Source organism: Peromyscus maniculatus, chromosome 10 (genome assembly GCF_049852395.1).
Source record: "Peromyscus maniculatus bairdii isolate BWxNUB_F1_BW_parent chromosome 10, HU_Pman_BW_mat_3.1, whole genome shotgun sequence".
NCBI classification, from domain to species: Eukaryota; Metazoa; Chordata; class Mammalia; order Rodentia; family Cricetidae; genus Peromyscus; species Peromyscus maniculatus.
Window position 1 is genome coordinate 69,833,864 of NC_134861.1, and position 24,250 is coordinate 69,858,113.

General features: G+C 38.3%; 1 protein-coding gene across 11 annotated transcripts in view; it reads left to right on the plus strand.

The window, feature by feature from the left end:
• Positions 1–24,250, plus strand: part of Fip1l1 (factor interacting with PAPOLA and CPSF1) — a 67,735-nt gene that overhangs the window by 14,189 nt on the left and 29,296 nt on the right. For 6 of the 11 annotated variants that reach the window (XM_006979715.4, XM_006979716.4, XM_042257530.2 and 3 more), the window contains 2 exons: positions 8,799–8,908; positions 22,861–22,954. In XM_006979715.4, the coding sequence (XP_006979777.1) occupies positions 8,799–8,908; positions 22,861–22,954 (204 nt within the window). Of the gene's footprint in view, positions 1–8,798; positions 8,909–16,260; positions 16,369–22,860; positions 22,955–24,250 lie in introns of all 11 variants that reach the window. The other 5 variants (XM_042257526.2, XM_006979712.4, XM_006979713.4 and 2 more) reach the window with 1 other exon arrangement.

Genomic DNA, 24,250 nt, shown 5'->3' on the forward strand with positions numbered 1-24,250 from the left:
TGCTATATCTGCAGATGTAGCTGCTGTTTGGACACAGTTCTGTGTAGAGACTTTTAGTTTACATCCTGCTATAGCTGAGTATCTGATTCTTTTTCTCTTGTTAATATTTTGAAAGTACCTGCTAATATTTATTCTATTGTAATGGTCCTCAACTTCTTAGATGTCTGCTGAGGCATTTAATATTTTGTGATAGATGATTATAACACATACATAGGCAAGTTTAATAATGAGCCGGTTCATTTCATCGGTGTTTTTTTTCCCCTATGAAGAATGAGAACTATCATTATAAGCCATCAACTTATACATAGTTTTTTAAATCTTAGATTTGTAAACAGTGAAATAAGAAATAACTAGGGCTGGCTTCTCTTGAAAGTTGTAGATACATTTATTTTACATAGAGGCTGTCTGTTGAAGAATATTTATTGAGTTCCTTTTGATTGAGAGAAGTCATTAATTTCTTTTTCCATTTCTGAATGATTGATTGATTCTGAATGAATTTTATGGTTGTCCAGTGGTTTTTTTTTTTTTTTTTTTTTTTTTGCTTTGATCAGGTGCTTAAATACTGCATTTGGGGATGATTAATTTCAATGATTACAAAACACTCCCCCCACCCCTTTGGTTATATTGTGGTCTGTAGGAAATGATGGAAATAAAGCCATGTAAAAAGACCTTCATCTTAAGCCATTGTACACTGTCCTGTGAGCTGTGGGCAGTCATTAGAAGGATCTTGAGCAGTAGATATTATGCAGATCTGATTTTTAGACATGAAATGGCAGCTCAGTGGACTGTAAGAGACATAAAAGGTCAGATGGGGTTGGTGTAATATGTAGTATAGAGTGAAATGAACATGCCTGTACTTAGTGGTGACTGAGCCAAGGGATAGACTGCTGGAGAGTCACAGTTTAAATGCTCTTCCTACTGCAAAGATAGTCAAAGGCAAGTGAGAAACAGCCCAGCAGCCTTTAGAAGGCGTCCTTCCTTTTTATGTTACATAAGCTTTGGTTACAAGTCCAGAGAGTGGTAGAAAGCAACCTCTAGATGCCTTTAACATCGGTGGTTATCAACAAACATTTTGATATTCAGGAAGTAATAGCCTTTCATGTATCTTGACGTGAGTGAATTTTATTGGTTTTCTGTTTTGTTTTGTGTTGAGAAGGAGTCTAGCTGTGTAATGCAGGATGGCCTGGAATTGCTAGGTAACCCACTCTGACCTTAAGTTCAGAATACAAGTTCTGCCCCAAAGAGCTAGGATTACAGGCATGTGCCACTATGTGTGTCCGGCTTTGTTGTTGTTGTTTTGTCTTTCCCTATGCCAAGTCAAAGATGAAACTTCAGGTATAAAAGCCTCTCAGGTACAGGAATCTGGTGATTATATAATTTGGGGTGAGGGGTTCCAGGAGAAAGGGACCATTAGGAAAAACATCAACTGCAACCTCTCCTTTCCTTTTTGTTACTTTCTTTCATTCTATGATTTTACTTTCTGTTAGAGCTTCCCTGACTAGCCCAAGCTGACTTCACACTGGCCATCTTCTTACATCAGCCTCCAAAATGCCCAGAGTACAGATGTGTGTCACCTGTGTAGCTTGTAACATTTTCTTAAAAATAGTTTTCTAACTGTATGTTGTACAGCACGAACTCTGCACATATGTATGAATTTGTTCACCAGTATTGGGAACTTGACCCGCTTCCTTTTAGTTTGCAAACACATGGGCTTCGTATCTGAGAGCCTTTTTCTGCTTCTCTTACTGCCTCTTACTCTCTTTCTGCACTAGTCCTATAATATCTGGTTTTGCTCTAATTTTTCCATCTCATCTTTCTGAGAGCTTTCTTTTTGACAGTTGGGTTCTTCTACTTAGATTTTCGTTTCTGCTGTTAAGTTTTTCCAAGAAAGTTTTCACTGCTTATCATCTTCCTTTGTTTTTCAGTCTCTCCTCCAACCCCATCTTTGAAAGGATCTTAATGGAAGGCTTATTTTTAATTTTTTGCTTCTGCTGTTTTCTTTCTCTGCATAGTCTCTTCTTTCTGTTAATTTTTAGCTTTGTTGTTTTCAGCTTCCGATTTGGAATTTTCTCAAATGTTCTTTGTCTTATTCTTAGTCTTCGGTAAGAGTGGACCCTACAAACTCTTAGAAGCTCTGTTAATGTGACTAAAACTTACTAACTTAGGATTTCCATAGGCTTGTGATTCGTTTATGTGCTCTTAGCTTTAAGTTGTTTTCCTATATTATTGTTTTAGTTTTTCTTTTTGTGGGACTCTTGACTTTCAGAACACTTCAGTGTGACTGGAAGGCCTTGCTGGCTGCTTGGGATGTTCCAGGAGCTTGAGCTGTCCTTGCTCTCTGGTTCTGCCATGACTGCAGCTCTTGTATTGTGTTTTCTCTTCACTGACTTAGGATTCACCTTAGTTACCCAGTCATTTCCTCTCTCTGCTTCCAAATACATTTCCTGTTTTTAGTTGCTGTGGGTTGAGATGGGACTATTTACAACTTTCAACTTTTCCTTTTTTCACCCTACTGCTATTTGGAGATTGGTAATTTATATTTTTTGTTAATTAGAATTTTAAATACTAATTTATGTTCTTAAGTATTGCTTATAACATTAAACTTTTATAAATAATGCTATTTTCAAAAAACAACAAAAAACTTCAGGACTTTTGCTATAGTGATAGCATAATAATTTGGATGAATATTTAACTTCTTTTAAAAAAAGCTTGTGTGTGTGTGTGAGAGAGAGAGAGAGAGAGGGAGAGGGAGAAAGAGCGAGAGCGCAGCATGTACCTGGCACACATACATGTAGGAGATCTAAGGACAACATGCAGGCGTTGGTTTTCTCCATCATGTGGCACTGGAGAAGTGAATTCAGACATCAGGAGCCGTCTGGCCAGCCCTTAGCTTCTCAAGCTTCTGAGTTGTAGTTAAGATGTGTAAGATCTGCTGTTCACTTGGTTTCAATAAATCAAGCGTATATCCTACAGTTATTTCTTATAGTGCTAGGTTATGTGAATTAATATCCTCATGTTCTGGTTGGACAAATTTCGAGTTTGTCACCTGAGTGCAGCCTCTGAGGACAGGTTAGAGTTCAATGTGACAAGGAGGGCAGCTGGGCTGGTGAAGGCTTCAGGACTATTTAATAAGTGTGTTGAAAGAAATAAAGTGTCAAAGTTAGGAGCAAAGTAAACCGTTTTTCAGTTACTGTCCTCTTTGTCTTCTGTCTTCGCTTTCCCTGTTGTAGAGATGCACACACGTGCATGCAGATAGTGGGCTTTCCCTGTTGTAGAGATGCACACAGGTGCATGCAGATAGTGGGCTTTCCCTGTTGTAGAGATGCACACAGGTGCATGCAGATAGTGGGCTTTCCCTGTTGTAGAGATGCACACAGGTGCATGCAGATAGTGGAGACACTCCCTTTCAGTTGGAAGAGCTGTCCTTTCTCCCACTTTCTTCTTCAGCCTTCTCCCATTTTCTTTCCAGCTTTTAGTAGACTCTACAACGCAGTGTGTTCAGCTGGTTGGGGGAAGAAAGTGACATTTAAGAAGAAAATAGAGAGTGACATGGACTCTAACCTTCTGTAATGGGAAAGCTAGTTATTGAGTGACTGATGATGCCAACAGTTGCATATTTATACATTCCGTGTTTGAAAGACTGAAGAAGTGATATTAGAGCAGACTCTAAAACCAATTAAATAAACTTTAAAAAAAGAGTATCGGCTCATCTACGTCCTGTTGTCCAGACACTTAGGATACAGAGTTTATATGTAGTTAGTGTCTTTACAGGTTTGGTTGTAGTGATGATAGGCAGATAGCATCATGCAGCAAAATATTCAGATAATGATGCTAATCAGAAATTTTAAGAAGAAAATAGAAAATCACAGGAAGGAGTCAGGAAGTGGTGAGGAAGGCTACTCCTCTTATGAGGGATCACTTGAATGACACAGTAGTCCTCTCTTGGCCACTGGGATACATACTAAGATCCCTTGTAATGCCTGAAACTGGGTAGTACTAAGCCCTGTACCCTCTGTTTCTCCACATGCACAATCAAGTTTACTTCTAAGTTAGTCACAGTAAGTGATTAACAATAACAATACAGAGTAATACACTAATAAAATTATTCCAGTATGCTCAAAATAATTGTTATAGCACATGATGACTTTTCTGTTGATGTAAGTCAATAACTTATTGAGAGGGAGCACTTGACCGCTCCTCTTTGCCAGTTCTGATTGTCAGCATCAGTACTTCTGTGCTTTAGGAGCATTTTTAAGTTAAGTAAAGGTTAGTCAGACATCAACACTTTTACACAACAGTTTTAGTATCCCAAGCAGCTGAGTGACTGATTACTAGGATGCCGAAGTATGCATGTGAATGCCTAGACAAAGGGATGATTCATGTCCCGGGTAAGATGGAATTGGAAAGGTGCAGACTCTATGTGGTTTACCGTATCAGTTGTCAGTTTTTGGAATTGTTCATGTAAGTTATTTTCATTTGTTTTTGATCTATAATTGAAAGTGCAGAGAACAATAGCATAGATGGAGGTTGGGAAGACTGCTCTGCAGGAATTAGAGGAGGCCGTGAGATGATCTGGAGAAAGGATATTCCAAACAGAAAGACTAGTTAATTCAGAAACGCTGACAAGAGGAGTTTACATGTCCAAAAAAACAAGAAAAAAGGCTATCATGACTAGGAGTGGTAAACATGGATGGAGAGAGACTAGAAGGAAACGCATTTGGAAGGATACAGTGCCCAAACCATATAGGCCATGTTAAGACGCTTGTTTATTCTGTTTGCATTGGGAAGCAGTTGGAGACTCTGAACAGAGGAGACATGAGCTGGCATGCATATGTGGTAAGATTGCTTTGCCTCTATACAGAGTTAAGACCAGAAGTGGAGAGAGTATCACAGTGGCTCATGCACACTGATGGATTTGCCTGGGGAGCTGACATCCTGTACGTTAACGTGAGCTAGATAAAGGTGTAGTGTTTCGTTCTTGAGAAGTTTAGGAGGTGACAATGCTGTTTTATTAATATGAGGAAAATATGGGGAGGATCAGATTAGGGGAAATTGATAGTTTAGTTTAAGCCATGATAATTTTGAGGTGTCAGTTTGATATGCCAAGAAACTGAATATAAATTGCGGTATTCATGGGGACAGTTGGGACCTTAAAGTTAACCAGTCCTTTAGGCAGAGTAATGTGTTTCTTTTACATCTTTTACCCCATTTTATTTTTTTAAAGAGAGGGGGGGGGCGGGAGTGTCCACGCACACATGCTGTGGTGCATTTGTGAGAGGCAGAGGACAATTTTCAGGAACTGGTTCTTTCCTTTCTTGTGGGTCCCAGAAATTAAAACTCAGGTTGTGGGACTTAAAAATAAATAAGCACTTTACACTCTGAACCACCTCATCTCATATTTTTTTCATAACATTTATTGTATTGTGCTCACTATTTTTGTTGTTTTCTCTGAGAGGTAGAGTTTTGGTTTTGTTTGTTTTTCTTTCAGTAATCTGAGCTTTAGGTACAGTAGATAGTTAGTAGCTGTTTGGTAATTGAATTGTTTACTTCCCCTGTCACTACGGCCTGGCTTTTTACCTGTCAGGTGTTCAGTCTTTTACTCTTGTCTTCCTTGTCTTAGTGATGATCCTGATATCCCATTAGGAGCTGTACGTTTTCAATGAATTTGCTTTTAGTAAGCAGTAGAGCTTGATTTCAAATGAACTCAGTGTTAAGGCTTAATTATAGGTAGGTACCAACTGGGTAAAACTGGCCACTACTTAATAGAGATCTGACTCTTTAAGTTAATACTTAGCTTTATTTCATTAAAAATTTATTTAATAATAATTTTTAATATTTTGACTTATAATTATATTAATCTCCCTTTTCATTCCTTCCTCTAGCCTCTCCCACAGATCCCTCTTGCTCTCAAATTCATTACCTCTTTTTTTTTTAAAGTGTTGTTACATTTATATATGTGTTCCTAAATATAACTTTCTTAGTCCGTATTAGGTGACTTGTATGTATAGGATTTCAGGGCTGATCATTTGCTATTGGATAACCAATTAGGGGCTCTTGTTAGGGAAGACCATTTCTCTCACTTTCAGCATTTCTCAGTTGCCCATAGTTCTTAGCTAGGCTTGAAGACCCTGGAACTTTCCCCCTTCTGTGTTAGCATGCCCATTGATGTGGTCATTGTTTTGTTCTTGTTTAAGCAGGCATGCTGATAAACCTAACATTCCTAGGAGACATGGCTTCACAGCAAACTTGCTGTTCCTCTGGCTGTTAAAGATCTTTCTGTCCCTCTTTCCCTCAATGATTCTTGTGCTCTGGACGCAGGAATCATGTTGTACATGTATTGAGTGGGACTGGACTCCACATGACCTTTTGTGTGCTGCATTTGATCTGTAGCGGTTTTCTATAATGGTCTACTTCTGTTGCAGAAAGAAGTTTCTTTGATAAGGGGTGAAAACTATACTTATCTATGGGCATAAGAATAAATATTTAGTATGTAGTTAGGAATTATGCTAGTTTAGTAAAGTGAAGTGTTCTCCTCCAAGATCCATGACTTCACTAACCCTGGGTAGTTGACTTTATTTCCAGTACCAGGCATTGTTTCCCTCTTATTGAGTGGGCTTTAACTCCTATTAAACAGCTGTTGGTTACAGTCAAGGTTTGCATGCCATCCTAATATCCCTAACTAATACCATTAAAATAGTCAACTTCCCGAATTATGTAACACCATCAGTTAACTATGCCTTCCTACTCAGCCTTATTCCTCTCACCTTACTTTTCACCCTTATGGTTGTCATGCCATGCAGGCTATTGTTGTGGTTCATGGGCATCACAGCTGGCCAGAACTATTGTTTGCTTCCCTCCCTTGGTAGCTGGAGTGATGCTCTCTGGTACCATGAAAGCTAGTCCTCAGGGAAGAGACTTTCTGGTCAGAGATCGAACTCTTATTAGCTTAAATGCATAATGATCTTTTTGTTTTCCTGATGTTGATTAATTTGCAGATAAATGATTTCTGAAATTAAATTAATGATTAAAATATATCAATCAAATTATCTGAGATTCTGTTGTCTCTTCATGAGAAAGGAGAATGATGCTCAATTTAGGTGGAGCAGGATAATAGAATTTAAGTAGGGCCTAAGACACTAGGTAAAAATACTAAGTAAGGAAATAGAGGACTTGTTCTTAGTATCTAGGTATGTGGAGCTGGTGTGATAGGCACTGTCACTGGTGATAAGTTAGGGATGTGCAGGAGCAGAATGTCTTTTAATGACATTTTTTTCATATAATATTTTGAAGCTTATTCTTTCTCCTCCTCCAACTTCTCCTAGATCCTTCTTATCTCACTGCTCACCCAACTTGATGTTCTGTCTCTTTCTTCCCTCTATCTTTAAAAACAAACAAACAAACAAACAAACCAAACTCCATAAGACCAAAAAATACCAAAATAAAAAGTGTACAAAACCCCAAAACAAACAAAAACCCCCATGTAGTCTGTTTTGTATTGGTCAACTTGTGGGCATGTGGCCTAACTTGTAGTGTAGTTGATATACCCAGTGACACTCCATTGGAGAAAATTGATTTTCCTTTTCTCAGCAGCTATCAATTGCAAATAGCTTCCTGGTTATGGGTGAAACTTCATTTCCACTATCCCTTCTCCATGCTGGTATTTTTTTGGTTTGAATTTGTGCAAGTCTTATTCCTCTCACAGTCTCCATGAGCTTATATGTGTATCAGTTCTGTTGTGTCTGGATAATGCTCTTTCCTTGGAATCATCCATGACCTCTAGCTCTTACAGGTTTTCTACTTCTGTACGGGTTCCTGAGCCTCACAGGAGGTGGAGGGGTTGGGGCGGGGGTGTTGATAAAGACATCACATTTAAGATTGAGTGCTCCAAAGTCTCGTACTCTCTGCATATTGTTCAGTCCCTGGTCTCTGTGTTAATTACCTCAGTAGGCGTCTCTAATGAGCCTTGAGCAATACTCTGAACTATGAGTATAGCAATAAGTCATTAGGAGTAATATTGTTGCTTTGTTCCTTGAGCTGATAAGAACCGAAGGTTTCCTCTTGGAACCCGTGATCTGGCTAGGCCCAGGTGGTTGGCCCCTTTAGTGGTCTGGTGTCAGACAGAGGCTCCATCTTAGGGAGTGGGCCTTAACTCTAATCAAAGGGGTTGATTGCTCCCCCAACGTTTTTGTCACTGTTGCTCCAGTATATCCTGCAAACAGGTGGCCAGGGGACATTGCAGGGCTTGTAGCTGGGGAATATTGACGGTTCGTTTTCTCCTCTGGTAATGTGCCAAGTACCTTCCAGGACCATCAATGTTAGTCATTAGGTGTGAAGTGTTTAGTTGGGCAACAGTCTGATTTCCAGGAACAGATTCTTTATATTAATGTTAAAGCAAATGACTGTTTGAATTAGCAAATGATCAGATTGCTAGTAAAGCTTGTGAGTACAGAAGGGGGAAACTTCAAGGCTTTCCTTGAACTCGGAAACATGGAGTCGTAACCAAGTATATCCTAGACTAACTTTGCTCATGAACAGTTTGTGAAGAGTTACATTTGGGTTTATTGGGGCTTCTAAGTGACAAACTGAACATTTTAGTAATTGGAACATTTTGATCCTCAAATCCATCTTTGATGCGTTTTACCTAATGCTAATCTAAGATAGATCCCTTTTAATACATATCCAGGCATGGTACATCCTTCATATTTAACTTCAGAGCAAATGCTACAGATGTAAAAGTGCCTCGTGCTTGAGTGTCTGTTAAATTAAGCAAAGTTGTAACCCCATTTTTCTTTTTGAAGGTACAGCAAGGGAGAACTGGAAATTCAGAGAAAGAAGCAGCGCTTCCATCTACAAAAGCAGAGTTTACTTCTCCGCCCTCGTTGTTCAAGACTGGCCTGCCACCAAGCAGGTTAGTTAGATCCTTTATAGTCCCAGCGTTGGGATCTTGGCGCTGTGTCTGTGCTGTAATGCTGTGTTAAATATGAAGTCTCCTGGGGGGTCTACCAGTACAAACTGGACTTGTAGTTTGAATCATTATAAACAACTTCTCAGGTACTATTCCATCGTAAAAAACAAAACACCTGAGTCTGCACGAAATGGAGCATGGCATAGTTAGAATAATCTTCCATGCAGAAGTGGTGACTGCTCATGCTGTTCACTGTGTGTGTTATTCTCACTTAAAGATTTATTGGACTTCCTAGGTCTAGATCTATGGACTTAAAGAGGTTTTTATAAAAGAAATGATATAAATTTCATCCATAAAAGTCTTATGGCATTCTTTGCTTTCATATAACCCCCAATTTTGTGTTTATAAAATACTAGATAGAAGTAGTAATTATGCAGAAAAAAATGTCCTTTTCGTTCAAATGTGACAATTGTTTCTTTGTGACTCCATTATAAGGAAAATAACAAAGAATAAGTGAAGACCAGGGAAGGTTGAGGATGCCAGCAGTTTAGTCTTGGATTAGATTAAGGTTAACAAGTCTGGGCCTGAAATAAGTCAACTCAGCCATTAAAGATTCTCTGCCAGACTATTTACCTTCTGTTGTTTGCTTAAATGTATGTTCTAGTTGTCTCTTTTCATTTGTTCTTCAGTTTATTACTATCCTGAGAAATTCTATTTTATGATATACACTAATGGGGGAAGAGACCTTAGAGAAGCATTAGGCTCATCTCTAACTAAAATGCTTTTATTTGTTTAGGGTTTGTTTGTTTGTTTGTTTGTTTGTTTGTTTGAGACAGGATCTCATTATATAACCCTGGCTAGCCTGGAACTTGCTGTATAGACCAGGTTGGCCTCAGAATCACAGAGATCTGCCAGCCTCTGCCTCCCACGTGCTGGGATTAATGGCATGTTCTGCCATGACCAGTTAAAATAAAGATTCTTAAAGCTTTAATCCAAAGTGAAACATTTAAAAGTGAGCCGAGATTTATATGGATTGCTATAGAAATATTTCAAATGCTGTAATTTGAACTAAATGAAATTTCATAAAACATTTGATTAACCAATTATAGAAGCTAAAGAGTATTGATCCTTTAATAGATAGTATTTTGGATTTTTCTAAAAAGTCCACTTTGTTTCATCGAGTTTCTGCTTTTGAATTTTGTTAAGAGGTTGGAATCTTGCCTTAGATTTCTGGGGTTTAAATTCTAACTCAGCAGTCTACTAGTTGAGTGTCCTTGGGCCGACTCATTTTCTTAGGTCTGGATTTCCAATTCCATTGGTAAAATTTAGTAATAGTACTTCCATTGAGTCTAGCTGCATGTGTCAAGTGAATTAAGTTCTGTAAAGGGTTGTGGAACTGTTTGTCACATGGAAACATTCCTCTAGATACTGTCACAGTGAAACTCTTTAAAAGTCATGGAGTCTTTGTCTCCTTTTGTGTTCCCCTCCTTATGGGGAGTGTGTTGAATTGTATCACATCTTGTGATGATATAAAAGTTTTGCTTTGTGTTTTCCTCTATTTGAAACAAATGGGGAGCCGCAATGGGGTTTTTAGCAGGCCAGTCTGACTAAGGTTTTCAAGTCTTAATTTAGCTGCTTTACTAAGAGCAGCTTACATTGTGAACAGTGATAGAAAAGGGGACAAGGTGTAAGAGACTGCAACAAATGTGTAGGCAAGAGATAATGGTGTCCTGGACCAAGGTGATGATGAATGGTCAGAATGGTTAGCTACTGGGTGTATTCCAAAGGCTTGCAATGGCATGTCTGGGCTGGTGTGTTGTATATTATAGAGAAAAGTTATTCTCAGTGAATTCAAGGATTTTGTCTTGCTCAACATAAATGTCATGATGGGGTGTCATTTAAGAGATGGAGAGGATTACAAGAGGAATGGCTTGGAGAGAGAGGACAAGGCATCAGTCAAGGGGATAGAAGTCAAGGTGCCAGTGTAATGTGAAAGTGGAAGTTGGAGGGTTGCATAGGTTGTGGAATAAGGAAAGGAGTATTGGCTGGAGACAGTGATCACTGTTCAAATGCTATCGAAAGTGGAGCTGGGAAATTTAACTAGACCATCAAAAAACGTATTGATCCAGAGTGGATAGAGGACAGAGCCTTGAGATACTAAAAGAATGAATGGTAATCAGTAACAAAGGACCAATAAGGAGGCACAGATGAAAGTTAGTGTATGGAGTGGTCAACTGTTAAACATTAATGATAAATTGGTCAGGAAGATGAAGATCAAGTGTCTATTAGATTTTCAGGTAGGATAGTCACTGATGATCCTGACCAAGATCATGTACAAGGTAAATTGAAAAGACTTAAATGGCTTCAACAGAAACAAGAGATCTTCCTTTACTCCCAGCACTTAGGAGACAGAGGCAGAGGCAGGTGGGTCTCTGTGAGTTCAAGGCCAGTCTGGTCTACAGAGTGAGCTCCAGGACAGGTAGACTATATAGAGAGACACTTTCTAAAAAACAAAGCAGTAATGAGAGGAATTGAAAAGTAAAAATATGAACAACTTTAAAGACTATTTTCTCTTGTCTGTGGGGCTAGAACCAGGGAAATAGGGACATGTGAGGCCAGATTTTTCAAGGTAAAAGAAACTGCAGCATATTGTGTACTTGAGAATGAGTTAATTAGAAATCTTAATGATCAAGAAGTAAGGAAGGGGGACAATTGTAGAGCAATGTTCTTAGTTAGACCAAAGGGAACAGGGTATGAATGCATGGGTGGTAAACAACTTCCTAACTGGAGAGAATGTGCTATACTTGGGGTTTTCAAGTCTCAGTTTAGTTTCTTTGCTAAGAACAACATGTAGAGTGAGAAAAGGTAGAAACAGGGACCCTTGTAGGAGATTGCAGCAAGTACCTAGACAAAAAAAATAATGAGAAACAATGGGACACTCTCGTAGATTGCTGCCCTTTTTCTCCCCTAGGAAAATGAGATAAAGACTTAGCAGGGCAGACTAAAGATGGTAGAGTGGGTGTTAATGTTTGAAAGAGAAGCCTGAAGTAGTCTTTTTTTGGGGTAGGTGAATAAACTTTTGTGTAAAAAAAAAAAAAAAAAAAAGAATAGGATCACTTGGCAGTAGTTGGAGGGAAACAGAGTATGAAGGCTTACTTCAAAATGGGAGAAACAATGTTTTTATATGTTGATGGAAATGAGTTAATAAAATGAAAAGTTAATGGATTTGTGTTTGCAGTTTGTTTGTTTTTTGATTGAGGCCAAGCTCTAAAATGAGCCAAGTCAAGTGTGCTTTAGATGTGCTCATGAAGAGTAGTTACAGTTGTATTTCACAGGAGTGGAGGTTATGCCAGGCAATAACTAAGGGACAGAGGGCCCCAAAAAGTGAATGTGTATTCAAGGGGTGATAATAGTAATGATTGGACCTAAGTAGAGTTAAAGACATTGGAAGATATGCATAAAGATGGAATGAAAAAGATGGTAAGGGACAGAAAAACAGCTGGTGAAGGAAGGATGGGAAATTAGCAGGCCCGTCACCGCTTCAAGTATGAGTAATTGCCCTTGCAACTGATAGGAACATACCTAGCATGCTTTTCTCATCACTTCTGAATATAAAGGGCAGTGCTCATTCCTCGTTAGGAAAATTTGTTTTCTGGATTTATCTTCAGTTAATCAAAAATAGACTTTTAGAATCTTTGCAAACTATTTCCCTAAAAATCGTGTGTGTGGGGCGGGGGGGAGGGGGTAATTTTATATATATGAAAATTGGATAAAATTTTTGGAAATAAATTTTATTGAGTTTAAGAGGAAGATAGTATTGTCAGTACTGAGACATAAACCAGATTTAAGAGTAGTGATCTGTGATACTGGCCTAAGCACTAGATCTCCATTGCTAAAATCTTACACGCCTTACTAATGTGTGGGTGGATGTTTGCAGACCTTCTGAAATTTGGGATTGGTAGGAATGGTGAGTTTGCAACTTCGGAACTGCCCAGCAAGCTGGTATACTTAAGGGAAGGTCTGCATTTGCTATATCAGAATGCTTTGTTTAGTCTTTTTAAGTTCCCATATTATTTATTTTCTTTTGAAGAACTTATCTATGGAAAAGTGATAGGAATTTACATCTTGATAAGATTTTACGAATACAGTATATTGTTGTAAACTAGCAAGTACATTGGAAAACACATCTTTGCTATTCTTTTCTTTGTTGTTTTCATTTTGTACTATTCTGTTTTGACAAGTATTCAAACTTAAGAGTTCCAGGTAAAGCATGGGGAACCTCATCTACAAGTTCACTAGGTTCTAACATGTTGTATTTGCTTCTTAAAAATACTTCTCTCTCAACTGTTTGGATGGTAACCATTGGATGCATGCTTCTCTTAACGTCTAAACACTTCACCTTGTATTTCTTAGGAACATGGATGGACGTTTTATTACATAACTGTACATAGGGTTGTTAATAGTCAGAAAAATCCAATGCTGAATCAATCCTTTGTATACTACCCAGATCATCAATTTTGCCAACTACCTCAACATTGTCCTTTACTGAATTCCTCTTCTTTTTGACCTTGGACTCAGTCCAGGCTCATTCATTTGAGCTCTCTCTTTAGGTGTTTACCATCTAGAGCAGCTTCTCAAGCCTTTGGTTGCATTTTAGAAGAGTGCAACCCGGTTGTTTTAGAGATGGTTCCTCAGTCTGGCTTTGCCAGTTCCTCCTCATTATTAGATGGGCTTGTGCTTTGAGACTGTTGTGTAAATGATGCTGTGTTCTCCTCTTCAGTGTACCAGCCTCAAGAGAAGTAACCCATTTGCCCGCCCCCCCCCCCCCACTTGTTTTTTACTAATGATGGTAAATCTAGTGAGTTACTTGTGCTCATGTCTTTCTGGCTCTACATCAAGTTCCTGTTTCTCCTTTTGTATTTAAGAAGTCATTTTTGCATTGGGGATATTGCTCAGTTTTAGAAAAACTGCTTGCCTTTAGCATGTGCAAGGCCTTGGGTCTGATTCCTAGCACCATTAAAAAAAAGTAATTTTGCAGAGAAACTAGGTATAAATGTCCTAACTTCCCAAGAACTTTAGCATCTGTTGATGATTTTTATAATAACTGAGTTGCTACTATAATGTCTTTAAAACAATAACTTTTAAAATTTTGTTTAAATTATCTTGTTAATGTGTATGGGTGTTTTGCATGCTTATAAGTCTGTGCACCGTGTGTGTGTGGTACCACAGAAGTCACAAGAGTATGTTGGATCCTTTGGAACAGACAAAGCTGAGACTTGAACCTAGGTCTTCTAGAAGAGCGCTCAGTGCTCTTGACCACTGAGCCATCTACCCAGTCTTACTTGCTTTTATGAGTATTTTGCCTGCATGTATGTACATGTACCATATGTGTATCTGGTTCCTAAGGAAGCAAGAAGAGGGTGCTGGATCCCTTGGGATCATATGGGTGCTAAGAACCAAACTTGGGTTCTCTGAAAGAACAACAAGTGCTCTTAACCACTGAGCCATCTCTCCAGCTCCTGCTTTTCAGTGTTTTTGAAGCAAGATTTTGCCATGTAGCTTAGGCTATCACAATCCTTCCACCTCACCCTTTCCAGTGCTGGTATTGCCAACATGCCTCACTAAGTGTATGAGTTCTTACGTGTAGAAGGACGTGTGTGTGTGTGTGTGTGTGTGTGTGTGTGTGTGTGTGTGTGTGCATGCGTGTGCCCATACGTGTGCATGTGTGTGATTTTTATATAGTAATTTGTTTTGATGTGTCAAATTTTCCAAATTGAGTGGTGGGAGTGGCTTCAAAATTGCTTTTGACTCTGTGTGTGTGTGTGTGTGTGTGTGTGTGTGTGTGTGTGTGTGTGTGTATGTATGATCTCTGCTTTTTGGCATTAACAGGGTATTCCAAGCTTATCTTGTACTTCCCTGATTTCTTTTAAGACATTTACTCATCTTAGGAAGAAATACTAATTCAAAAGCAAGATCAGTCTGATAGCTATGATCGTTGCACTGGGGTGTCATTATTTATTTTCAGGGCCCTTTAAGTACTTAACCGCTTGGGGGAAACAGCAGTTTCAGTATGAAAGTGTCACTTGCATATTTTTAAATAAAGTTTGAGTCATGAAATCATGTTTCTTTTACATCCAGTTTGTCACCACAGATGCTTCCTTTCTCAGAACTAGTTCATATTATGTCTCTTTGTTCTCAAAGGGATAATCTGGCCCCCAGCAGCTTCAGTCTGTTAATCATTTGATTGCTAATCAAATGTAATCTTAATAGATTTGGGATTTCTGCTTAGCCATTAACACACACACACACACACTCACACACACACACACACACACACACACACACACACAATTAAAGAGTTCATTCTACTCTGGTTTAGACTGAGGGTGAATGGGGAAACATTTCTTCATGTGCTTCAGTGTCACTGGTTGCTTTGGTCTCTTCACTGTAGCATCTTTTCCTCCATGACTACTGGTGGAATTTCTTTTCCCATGTGTGAATAGTGAACTCAGAGCCAAGGACAGGGCTATCCAGTGGATACATGGAGCTGTCACTTTCTTTTTTTTTTTTTTTCTTTGATTTTAGTGACAGATTCCCTTCAGTTCATTTGTAGTTCATTTTTCCCTGGGTGCGTGTTTACAGAAGTATACTTGGAAATGTGTGTTGTTTTAGTAGCTTTGAACCAGTCTTTCACAGGATTGGTGAGAATGGAAATAGCTGGACTCATTTTTGCGACAGGGTCTTCCTGTGTAGTCAGCTGGTGAACTTCCTGCCTCAGCCCTGTGAGTGCCACTGTGCCTAGCTAAACTTTGAATGGAGTGTGTCACTGGGGAGAAAATAGCTTTGGAAATGTGCTTGGAAAGAGTTGTTCCTTTGCAATGAGAGTTTCGTTTATCATAGGTTTTTATGAAACAAATCTGAGGACTACTATAAACTGCTTGTACTGACAAATATGTGTTATTGAGGAGCATAGAAGAAAACAACACCAGTTTTGAGTGAGATTTTTGTGAAACAGCAGAAATTGTTCTTAATTTATAAAGGCACAACTTTGTTTTTTGATAATTTTTTGGGCATACCATTGGTTGGTTCTTTTTTCATTTCTTCATCTTGACACCATATTATGTTGAAACATTTCTAACAGTATTCAAGAGTTAACAAGTTGGTGATAACAACATCTAAATTAAAATGCCTGCAGTAGTCAGTTCTCCAGCAAATGCTTCATGACTTGAAAAGAATGGTACTGTAGGAACATGTCAGAGCACCTTAGAAAAAGCATGCCAAGGAAAAATAAACAGGACAGGGGGGGTTAGAGACAACAGTATGTAAGAAAAAACATAGCAAATTTATCTCACCAGAAACAGCACCTCTTCTCAGTCTCAGACAAGTACTGCCTCCAGAAAAGCCAGTTCAAGCGTTGGGAAGTGGCAGGATCGATATGGGAGGGCCGAGTCACCCGACCTAAGGTAAGGCTGTTTTTAAACCTTGGCTACTTCCTCGTCTTTAGATCACTGGTATTACTGTGTCTCTTAGTATATAATAAGGTAACTAGTTTTGAGACTATACCATATTTCTCCCCAATGATGCTTTTTCAGAATGCATTGAGGCATTTTACTGAGACCCAGCATGTGTCTTCCTCATCCTTTTGGCCTTTTATAGTATGTAATTGTTACATTGAACCACACTAATTATGGTATTCTGAACTTACTTTTCTCTCCCCCTTGTTGCATGTTAATTCTTTGTTTTTATACATTCTTTTATAATATTCTCAGCTATTTTCCACTGCTTATGCACGAAGTCTAACTTTCTGAACTAGTTTTAGGACTTGCAAATTTGACTCCACAGAATTTTTCTAATCCTATCCAGCTACCGTGTCTCAGCCTGCTCTTCCTGTAGTGGGTCTCTACCAGCTGCCCTAGGTTGTGTGTTTGTCTAGTTAGTGGGTTGACTCATGATCCCGCCATCCATAGACTTGATTCGTGTTCTAAATGTCCTCACAGTGTGTCCAGCCATAGACACACTATAATTTCTAAGTCAGCGAAATGGGACTAACTCCTTTCTAAAGGATACAGTGAGCAGTGCTGTCCACACAGAATGTGTTGCTAACAGTAGTTAGCGTGAGAGATAATGTCTAGTGTACGACTCAGAAGTATAGCCCAGGGTAATTTTAACTTGCCCTTGGAGAGTATTACAACCAAACAAGGAATAATTTTGGTGTTTGGCTTTGTTTGTGTTGGTGAAGAATTTTATGCTTCCTTTGTCTAAATCATGTACTAATGATCTGGTGGTGGTTTGCTCTTAATAACTTTAATGTAAAAGCTTTTAGATATGCAAATTATGGCAGGTGCTTTTGATTGTAGCATTTTACAAAAAGCAAAGGGGCAGCACTATCCAAAGAAAGTTTGATTTTCATTTTTTCCCCATAGAAGCTTAATTATATATTCTTAGTGAATTGTAAAAGTTTCTAGTCAGTTTGAGGTTTGCTATTAGAAAAGAATAAGTTATTTATGTCAAAGAAAAAATAGGCATTCATGTCAGAGACAGTATTTTGACTTTTTAAAAAATAGTCCTAACTATCCATCTAGTAACTGAGAAGGTAAAAATTTTCAGAACAATTTTATGTGATTTTTTTTGATGGGTTAAGAATGAAAAAAAAAAAAGGAAAGAAAGAAAGGAAGGAAGGAAGAAAGACAGAAGGGGGCTGGAGAGCCGGCTCAGAGGTTAAGATCACTGACTGCTTGCGGAGGACCAGGTTTAGTTTCCAGCACACAGTGCTGGTTCACAGTCACCAGTAACTGCAGTTCCAGGCAACCGATGCCCTCTTCTGTCCTCCATAGCCACCAGGCATGCATGTGATACAAAGACACGTGTGCACACAAAACACTCTTACACAGTCAATAAATAAAGCCAGCAAAACACACAGTAGCTTTTAAAAAAGGATGAAAACAGTGACTTATTTTAATAGTCTTTATTAGCAAATTTTAATTATACTTAAATGACACTAAAATTTTACATGTGTAATCAATAGAAATTTAAAATTATTTTAGGTAAAGTTAGTTCGAATATGTGGAGTCAAACAGAATGAATTTTTTCATATTGTTAGCAATTAAATGTAATTCAGAATTTTAATACTTGTATTAGTGGTACTTCTATATAATAATTTGATTTAGTGTATAATAATTGAATTTATTTTTATCTTGACCAGCCATATTACTGCCCAGGTTGACTTAGAGGCTTGATTCTGGGTGGGCTGGAAGATTCACATCAAATGCTAGCTTGCAATGGAGTTTGCCAGTAGAATGACAGCTGTAACTCTACTGAGAGCTGGCATTGGGGAACATTTATAGCCTCACAGGGCCCTTTATGTAATGTTCATTTAATTTATATTTTTTGCCTCTTGATTATACCAGCCAGTTTCAGCAGGGTATTATGTGTTTTCATTTGCAAGCTGAATGATGGACAATTTTGCACAATACTTCCTCTACCTTCTTTCTCTTGATATGTGCTCTTCACACCATCTAAAATATCCCTCATTCCCATTCGTGTATTTATGTTGATCTGTGTGTTGGTTCCTTCTTTCCTGTAGTAGCTTAAGAGAGGTTACAGCCATGTGCTTAGATACATGACCTGATTGAGACACCTCACCAGCTATGACTATCTTCTATTTGGAAATAGGAAAATGTCAAATGCTGGGCTTTGGAGAGATGGCTCAGAGGTTAAGCTCACTTGTTGCGCTTGCAGAGGACGCATGTTCAGTTCCCAGCACCCAGAAGGAGGCTCACAACTATCTAATTCTGGTTCCAGGGGATCATACCCTCTTCTCCCTTTGTAGGCACCACACACACAGTGTACAGACAAGCATGCAGGAAAAACATCCATACATATAAAATAAATAATTGTTTTAATATAAGAAAAATTCAAATGCTATTTTTTTCTTAGAGAATAAATCTTTGAAATGTCTGCTGCCCAGTTTTTATTGTGAAAAACTCTTCAGAAATATAAAGCTAGAAAATGTTCTCGATTTTCTTTGTAGTAGTAACTCATTTGTAAACTTGCTTCACACAGTGGCTTCTCATCTGCATTATACACACACCCTAGGTTTGGGATCTCTTGGTCCTTCTTCGAAAGCTCTATGTGCTAGAACACTCGCTCCTCCTTAGGTGAGACTTGACCTCTGTTGGATAGACTCCCCTGACTGATTGAGCCTCACACTCTGATGCTGTACACAGCATTTGAGAATGGAGCTGGGAAATCCACTTTTGCTTCTGTTGTACAGATACTGCAGAGTTTGTCTGGTTTCGGTGCTTTTCAAAGAGTGTGGTTGTAACTCATTTCTCAGTCCCAGTCAGTTTGGCGATTCTAAGTGATATTTGTTGGGTTTTGTAGTTAGGCTTTTTATAATAAAATCATGTTTGCTTTTAATATTGTACTTTTCCTTTATGGTAAGCATCATTTTACACAACTCCATTTTTTTAAACGTAATAAATATGTTCTTGATTTCTTAGGCAAAACACATTTCTTGTGTGATTTATTACCAATAAGTTTAAAAACTACTGCAACCTATCATACTTTCTTCCAAAAAGAATTCACAGTTTTGCTCCGTATTCTCGTATGTAAAAATGTGAATAATAGTTGTTGTGCCATAAGTTATGAGTTATAAATGTAAGTAAAGTGCTCAGTTAATACAAGTGCTAAATTACCAACAAGCAATCTGCAACTAGTGCTTTATTTTATTTATTTATTTTTTTTTTAAAGATTTATTTATTTATTATGTATACAGTGTTCTGTCTGCACATATGCCTACAGGCCAGAAGAGGGCACCAGATCTAATTACAGATGGTTGTGAGCCACCATGTGGTTGCTGGGAATTGAACTCAGGACCTTTGGAAGAGCAAGCAGTGCTCTTAACCTCTGAGCCATCTCTGCAGCCCCCTAGTGCTTTATTTTTATCATATGCACTAAAGAGCTGTGCACTGAGGATGCCTTTGCCCTGCCTGCTGAAAGTGGGTAGCTTAGACAAACAATTATGACAGATTAGCAAATAGCCTGTGCCTGTCTTCATGTGACCTCTATTTGCCATTGAGAAATCCCAGTTTTATCTTTGTTAGCAGCCCTTAACTCTTTCTGGGACATCGAATTATCAAAATAAGACATTTTCATTTGATTTCAGAGATGGTTTCATATTTGCAGGATATTTACAAGATGGAAGCTTATGAATAAGAGCCTATTTAAGCTGTAGATAAACTCAGATATCCAGAGTGCTTAGTCTCTGTCCCTGCTTCTTACCCTACAGTTGCGTCTAATATCAAGAATGGGGAGAGTAGCAGTAGCGGAGTCGGCGGTACTGAGCAGATCTGGGCCCGGGTAGTTAGATGTACTATGTTGACATCTGAGTTCCGGCAGCTCTTCTTGTCGTGAAGCACTGCTGAGAGTTTTCATGTAATGAATGAACTGTCTGCTGGGAGTTTTCATGGAGAGCTGCTGGAGAACTTGCCTAGCTTACATGAGACCGTGGGTTTAATCCTTGGGATGGTGGAGTGGGCAGGTTGAGGGGGACACATTCTGGGACTAATGGGATTCAGTGTATTCCATCATGTGGCTCAGGACTAATGGAGTTTGACATTAGTCCATTGTGTTATATGTTACTTTTGTTTACCTTGCTTCATCTATGAACATGTCATCATCCACTTGTGAACAAAATGTCAAATTCATTCTGATAAAAGGGAACTAATTGATGTGGTTTATTCAAAAACCTGGGCAAGGAGGTCTTAGGGCATGGAGGCAACTGCAGTGTTTTGGACTTCCTGGGGGTGTGTTCTGAAGACTGATATCTCCACTGTTAGGTTTTACAAACATGGTGTTTACCATCTTGCATTTCTTGTGATTACTCCACTTACAGCTTAGAGAACTGATGTGCTCTTCATTTAGGGTCAAGTTGAAGAGCTGCCTGCTTCCTGGTATCCCTGGAGTTTTTAAAGCCACAGTGCTAAGAGACAATTTATTAGGAATCAGAGAAAAGTCAGTCGCGTACTGAGGCTTACTTTTCAATGGATGTCTTATGGAGTCAGAGAATTTGCAGTCTGAACCACAAATCCAAACAAATGTGGCAGGGTAATTTTGATGGGAATACATTTTAAAACTTCAAGAGGGGACCAGTTCTGTAGTGGGGAAGAGTAGGAAAGGAAGTAGATTTTGATATTGAAATTTTCATGACTGTAAATGGTGAGGGAAATAAGCACCATGTCTGACAGTATGTTGGAATCCAAGGGCAGAGGGCATGTGCTTTAATGGGAAGCAGTGATCTGTATAATTTTGTATTATTTTAAGTTTTAGGATACAAATTGGAAGACTGTTTGCTTCCCTCATGTTTGGATTATTCTCTTATATGTGAAAGTTTGGGTATTCCCCAGTTATAGTGGGATATTATTATGACTCAGGGGTTTAGTTGTTAAGAAAGCTTGCTGCTCTTGCAGAGGACTGGTGTTTGCTTCCCAGCACCCCACATTCTCTGGCTGTGAGCTGCCTATAACTTCAGCTCCCTGGGATCTAACTCTCTCTTCTGGCCTCCCGTGAGCATCTGCAAACACCTGAATAAAAATAAAAGTAAATCTTTAAACAGAATGTCTCTAAGTTGTGTGCGCTACTCTTGCTCATTGCTTTTATGGGAATGCTAGGAAGTCAATGATCTACTGAAATTAGAAAGGCTTGAACATTGTTTTATTGTATTAAAAGTGTACAGAAGAGAGTCAGCACAAAATGGTCATTGTTGACATTGGTTTGTATCTGAGCTTTTTCCTAGATGGTTGAGTCTGGTATAGAAAGAGACAGTGAAGGACACTGACTTGTACTTGGATGACATCTCTGATGTCCTTGTGTACTTTAATGATGGGGCCTTTTTATTCTTATGGCTGTAAAATAATAGTTACTGGAAACAAACTGGCTAATGCATTATTTCCAGAAAAGTCCTAGTGTTTTCAAAGGTGAATTAATTACTTTGTTGGAAGGAAGCATGCATAGTTCATGGGATTAGAAGGTATCAGGCATGAAAATTGGTTTTGCCATCCAATTATTATGTCAATTAATTATACTCTGCACTTTGATGTTACCATATCCAACAATTATACACTAACTTTGTTTTATATTTGTTTATTTATGCTTTAATGGAGTTCTCTTAAGGATTTTTTTCTTTTGTGAAGTTTTAAAGTTTGAATTGTTAGGACTGAAAAGAGAAACAATTCTTACATTCACTTTTCAGAGCCTGTTTCTGAAGTGATTTCCTCTTTCTTGTTCAGCATATATGTTTTTAAAAGTCCTTCCTCAGCTACATAGTAGCTTTTATTAAAAAAGAAAGAGTAGCCTACTGTTTCTGTTGACTTTGTAGCATGGTTCCTGGTAGATCATTTATCCTTACCTCTCAAACTTGAGAGGGATCGTAAATGCCAAGGGCAGGTAAGCCAGGCTTCTGGGTGCTTACAGTGTTTATCTGAAGGAGAGTCACTCGAAAGGAGAAACTGGTTTCCTTTTCCTTTGAACAGTTCGCTGCCTGACTCTACCGCTGAAGAGAATGGCGATGTGCTGTGTTTGTGTGTGAACATGACCATTATCTATCTCTTTTCAAGCCTTTTTGGAGAACTAAGTGTTTGAGGAATAGAATTATTTGTTGAATTAATTGTTGTCATAGCTAACAGATTTTATTTCAGCTTGTCTAGCATTTACTATCTGATTCTATTCCATGAAGGTAAATTTGTTTGCAAACTACTTTAGTAAAATTATATTTTTTTAAAAATCAAATTACAAAGTAGTGAGAATCTACGTCAGAGAAATTCTTTCAGAGAAATTCTTTCAATACACTTTTATTTTAAAAGTACACCATAAAGGCTGTGTATTTGTTAATGTTTCTATTCTTCTTCAATCATCTAATTGGATGAAACTGAATTGCTTCAACTCTTGTGTTTCAGGAGATTACCTGGTGCAATTGATGTCATTGGTCAGACAATAACCATCAGCCGAGTAGAAGGAAGACGCCGGGCCAATGAGAACAGCAATATACAGGTTTCTATTTCAAAACCAGCCATTGTGTGTTCTTGTTTAACTGATGCCATGTGTGCATGTGTGCATGCATGTAGACCCCCATAGTGCTCGTCTCTGTCAGTTGCTTTCAGTGTTATGAAGGGATTTCATATGCAAAACCATCAGCCTTATCTATACTTACTAGAAAAACTTCCCATTTAGAATTGATAACCTCTCAATTTCTGTGAATGAAGTTTTCCTACACTTCTTAGAAACATACCGTATAATTTCATTGAAAAGAAAATGAAGGGGAAATCACCCTAGAATTCTACCACTTAGATGTTTATTGTCAATAAAGCATATAAAATGTGCTTTTTAGCATTTATATGCTTCTTAGCATTTTAAAGGTAATTTTTGTAAAACAGAAGATAGTTATTCATATCATTAAATTGTTATGATTTCTTGAAATGGTTTTCAATTTTAATAAGTTATGAGTAAAACACTTGGAAGATTATTGTACTTAAATGTAGAAAAAAGTTAATAAAAATAATTACATATTTGCCGGGTAGTGGTGGCTCAAGCCTTTAATCCCAGCACTTGGGAGGCAGAGCCAGGAGGATCTCTGTGTGTTTGAGGCCAGCCTGGTCTACAGAGCAAGATCCAGGAAAAGCTCCAAAGCTACACAGAGAAACCCTGTCTCAAAAAACAAAACAAAATTACATATTTAAATGGTATGTTTTAATAAGAATTCAAGAGTGTATATATTGCATTAGCTGGCTTTGCTATTTGTAAACCTCATTGCACAAGCAGAATGTATCATGTGATGGTTAAAAGTCCCAGTTTGTGGTGGTCACCTTCCTGCATTGCTTTAATATGTTTGAGTCTTCCAGTTCGTAGCTAATCACACAGTCAACACTGCACTCTTTGCCAGGGGAGCTTTTGCTCTTACAGAGGCTCACATAAAAAGTTATTTACATTCATAACTGCTTCTTTTCCACCTATTAACACGTGCGTAACACTTTACCTTGTGGTGAGATTAGGTCCTCAAATGCCTGGCTTACTTATATGTGAGTTTCTCAGGGCTAGATCTATATTGATCATTGGTGTAACTAACTCCAGTACTTGAACTTTGCCTAAGGTTAAATTGTGGCACGTGCTGTATTGTGTTTACAAAGTGTTTGTTTATAACTTGACATGCTTTGATTAGTTCTTATTTGAAAAAGAATTAGTAGTCTAGTTCTTTGAACTGGGCTTTGAGTATGAACATTTTAAAAAGGAGGTGTGTGAATATGTACTCACATGTGAACATACAAGCCTACATCACATAGAAATGTTGCT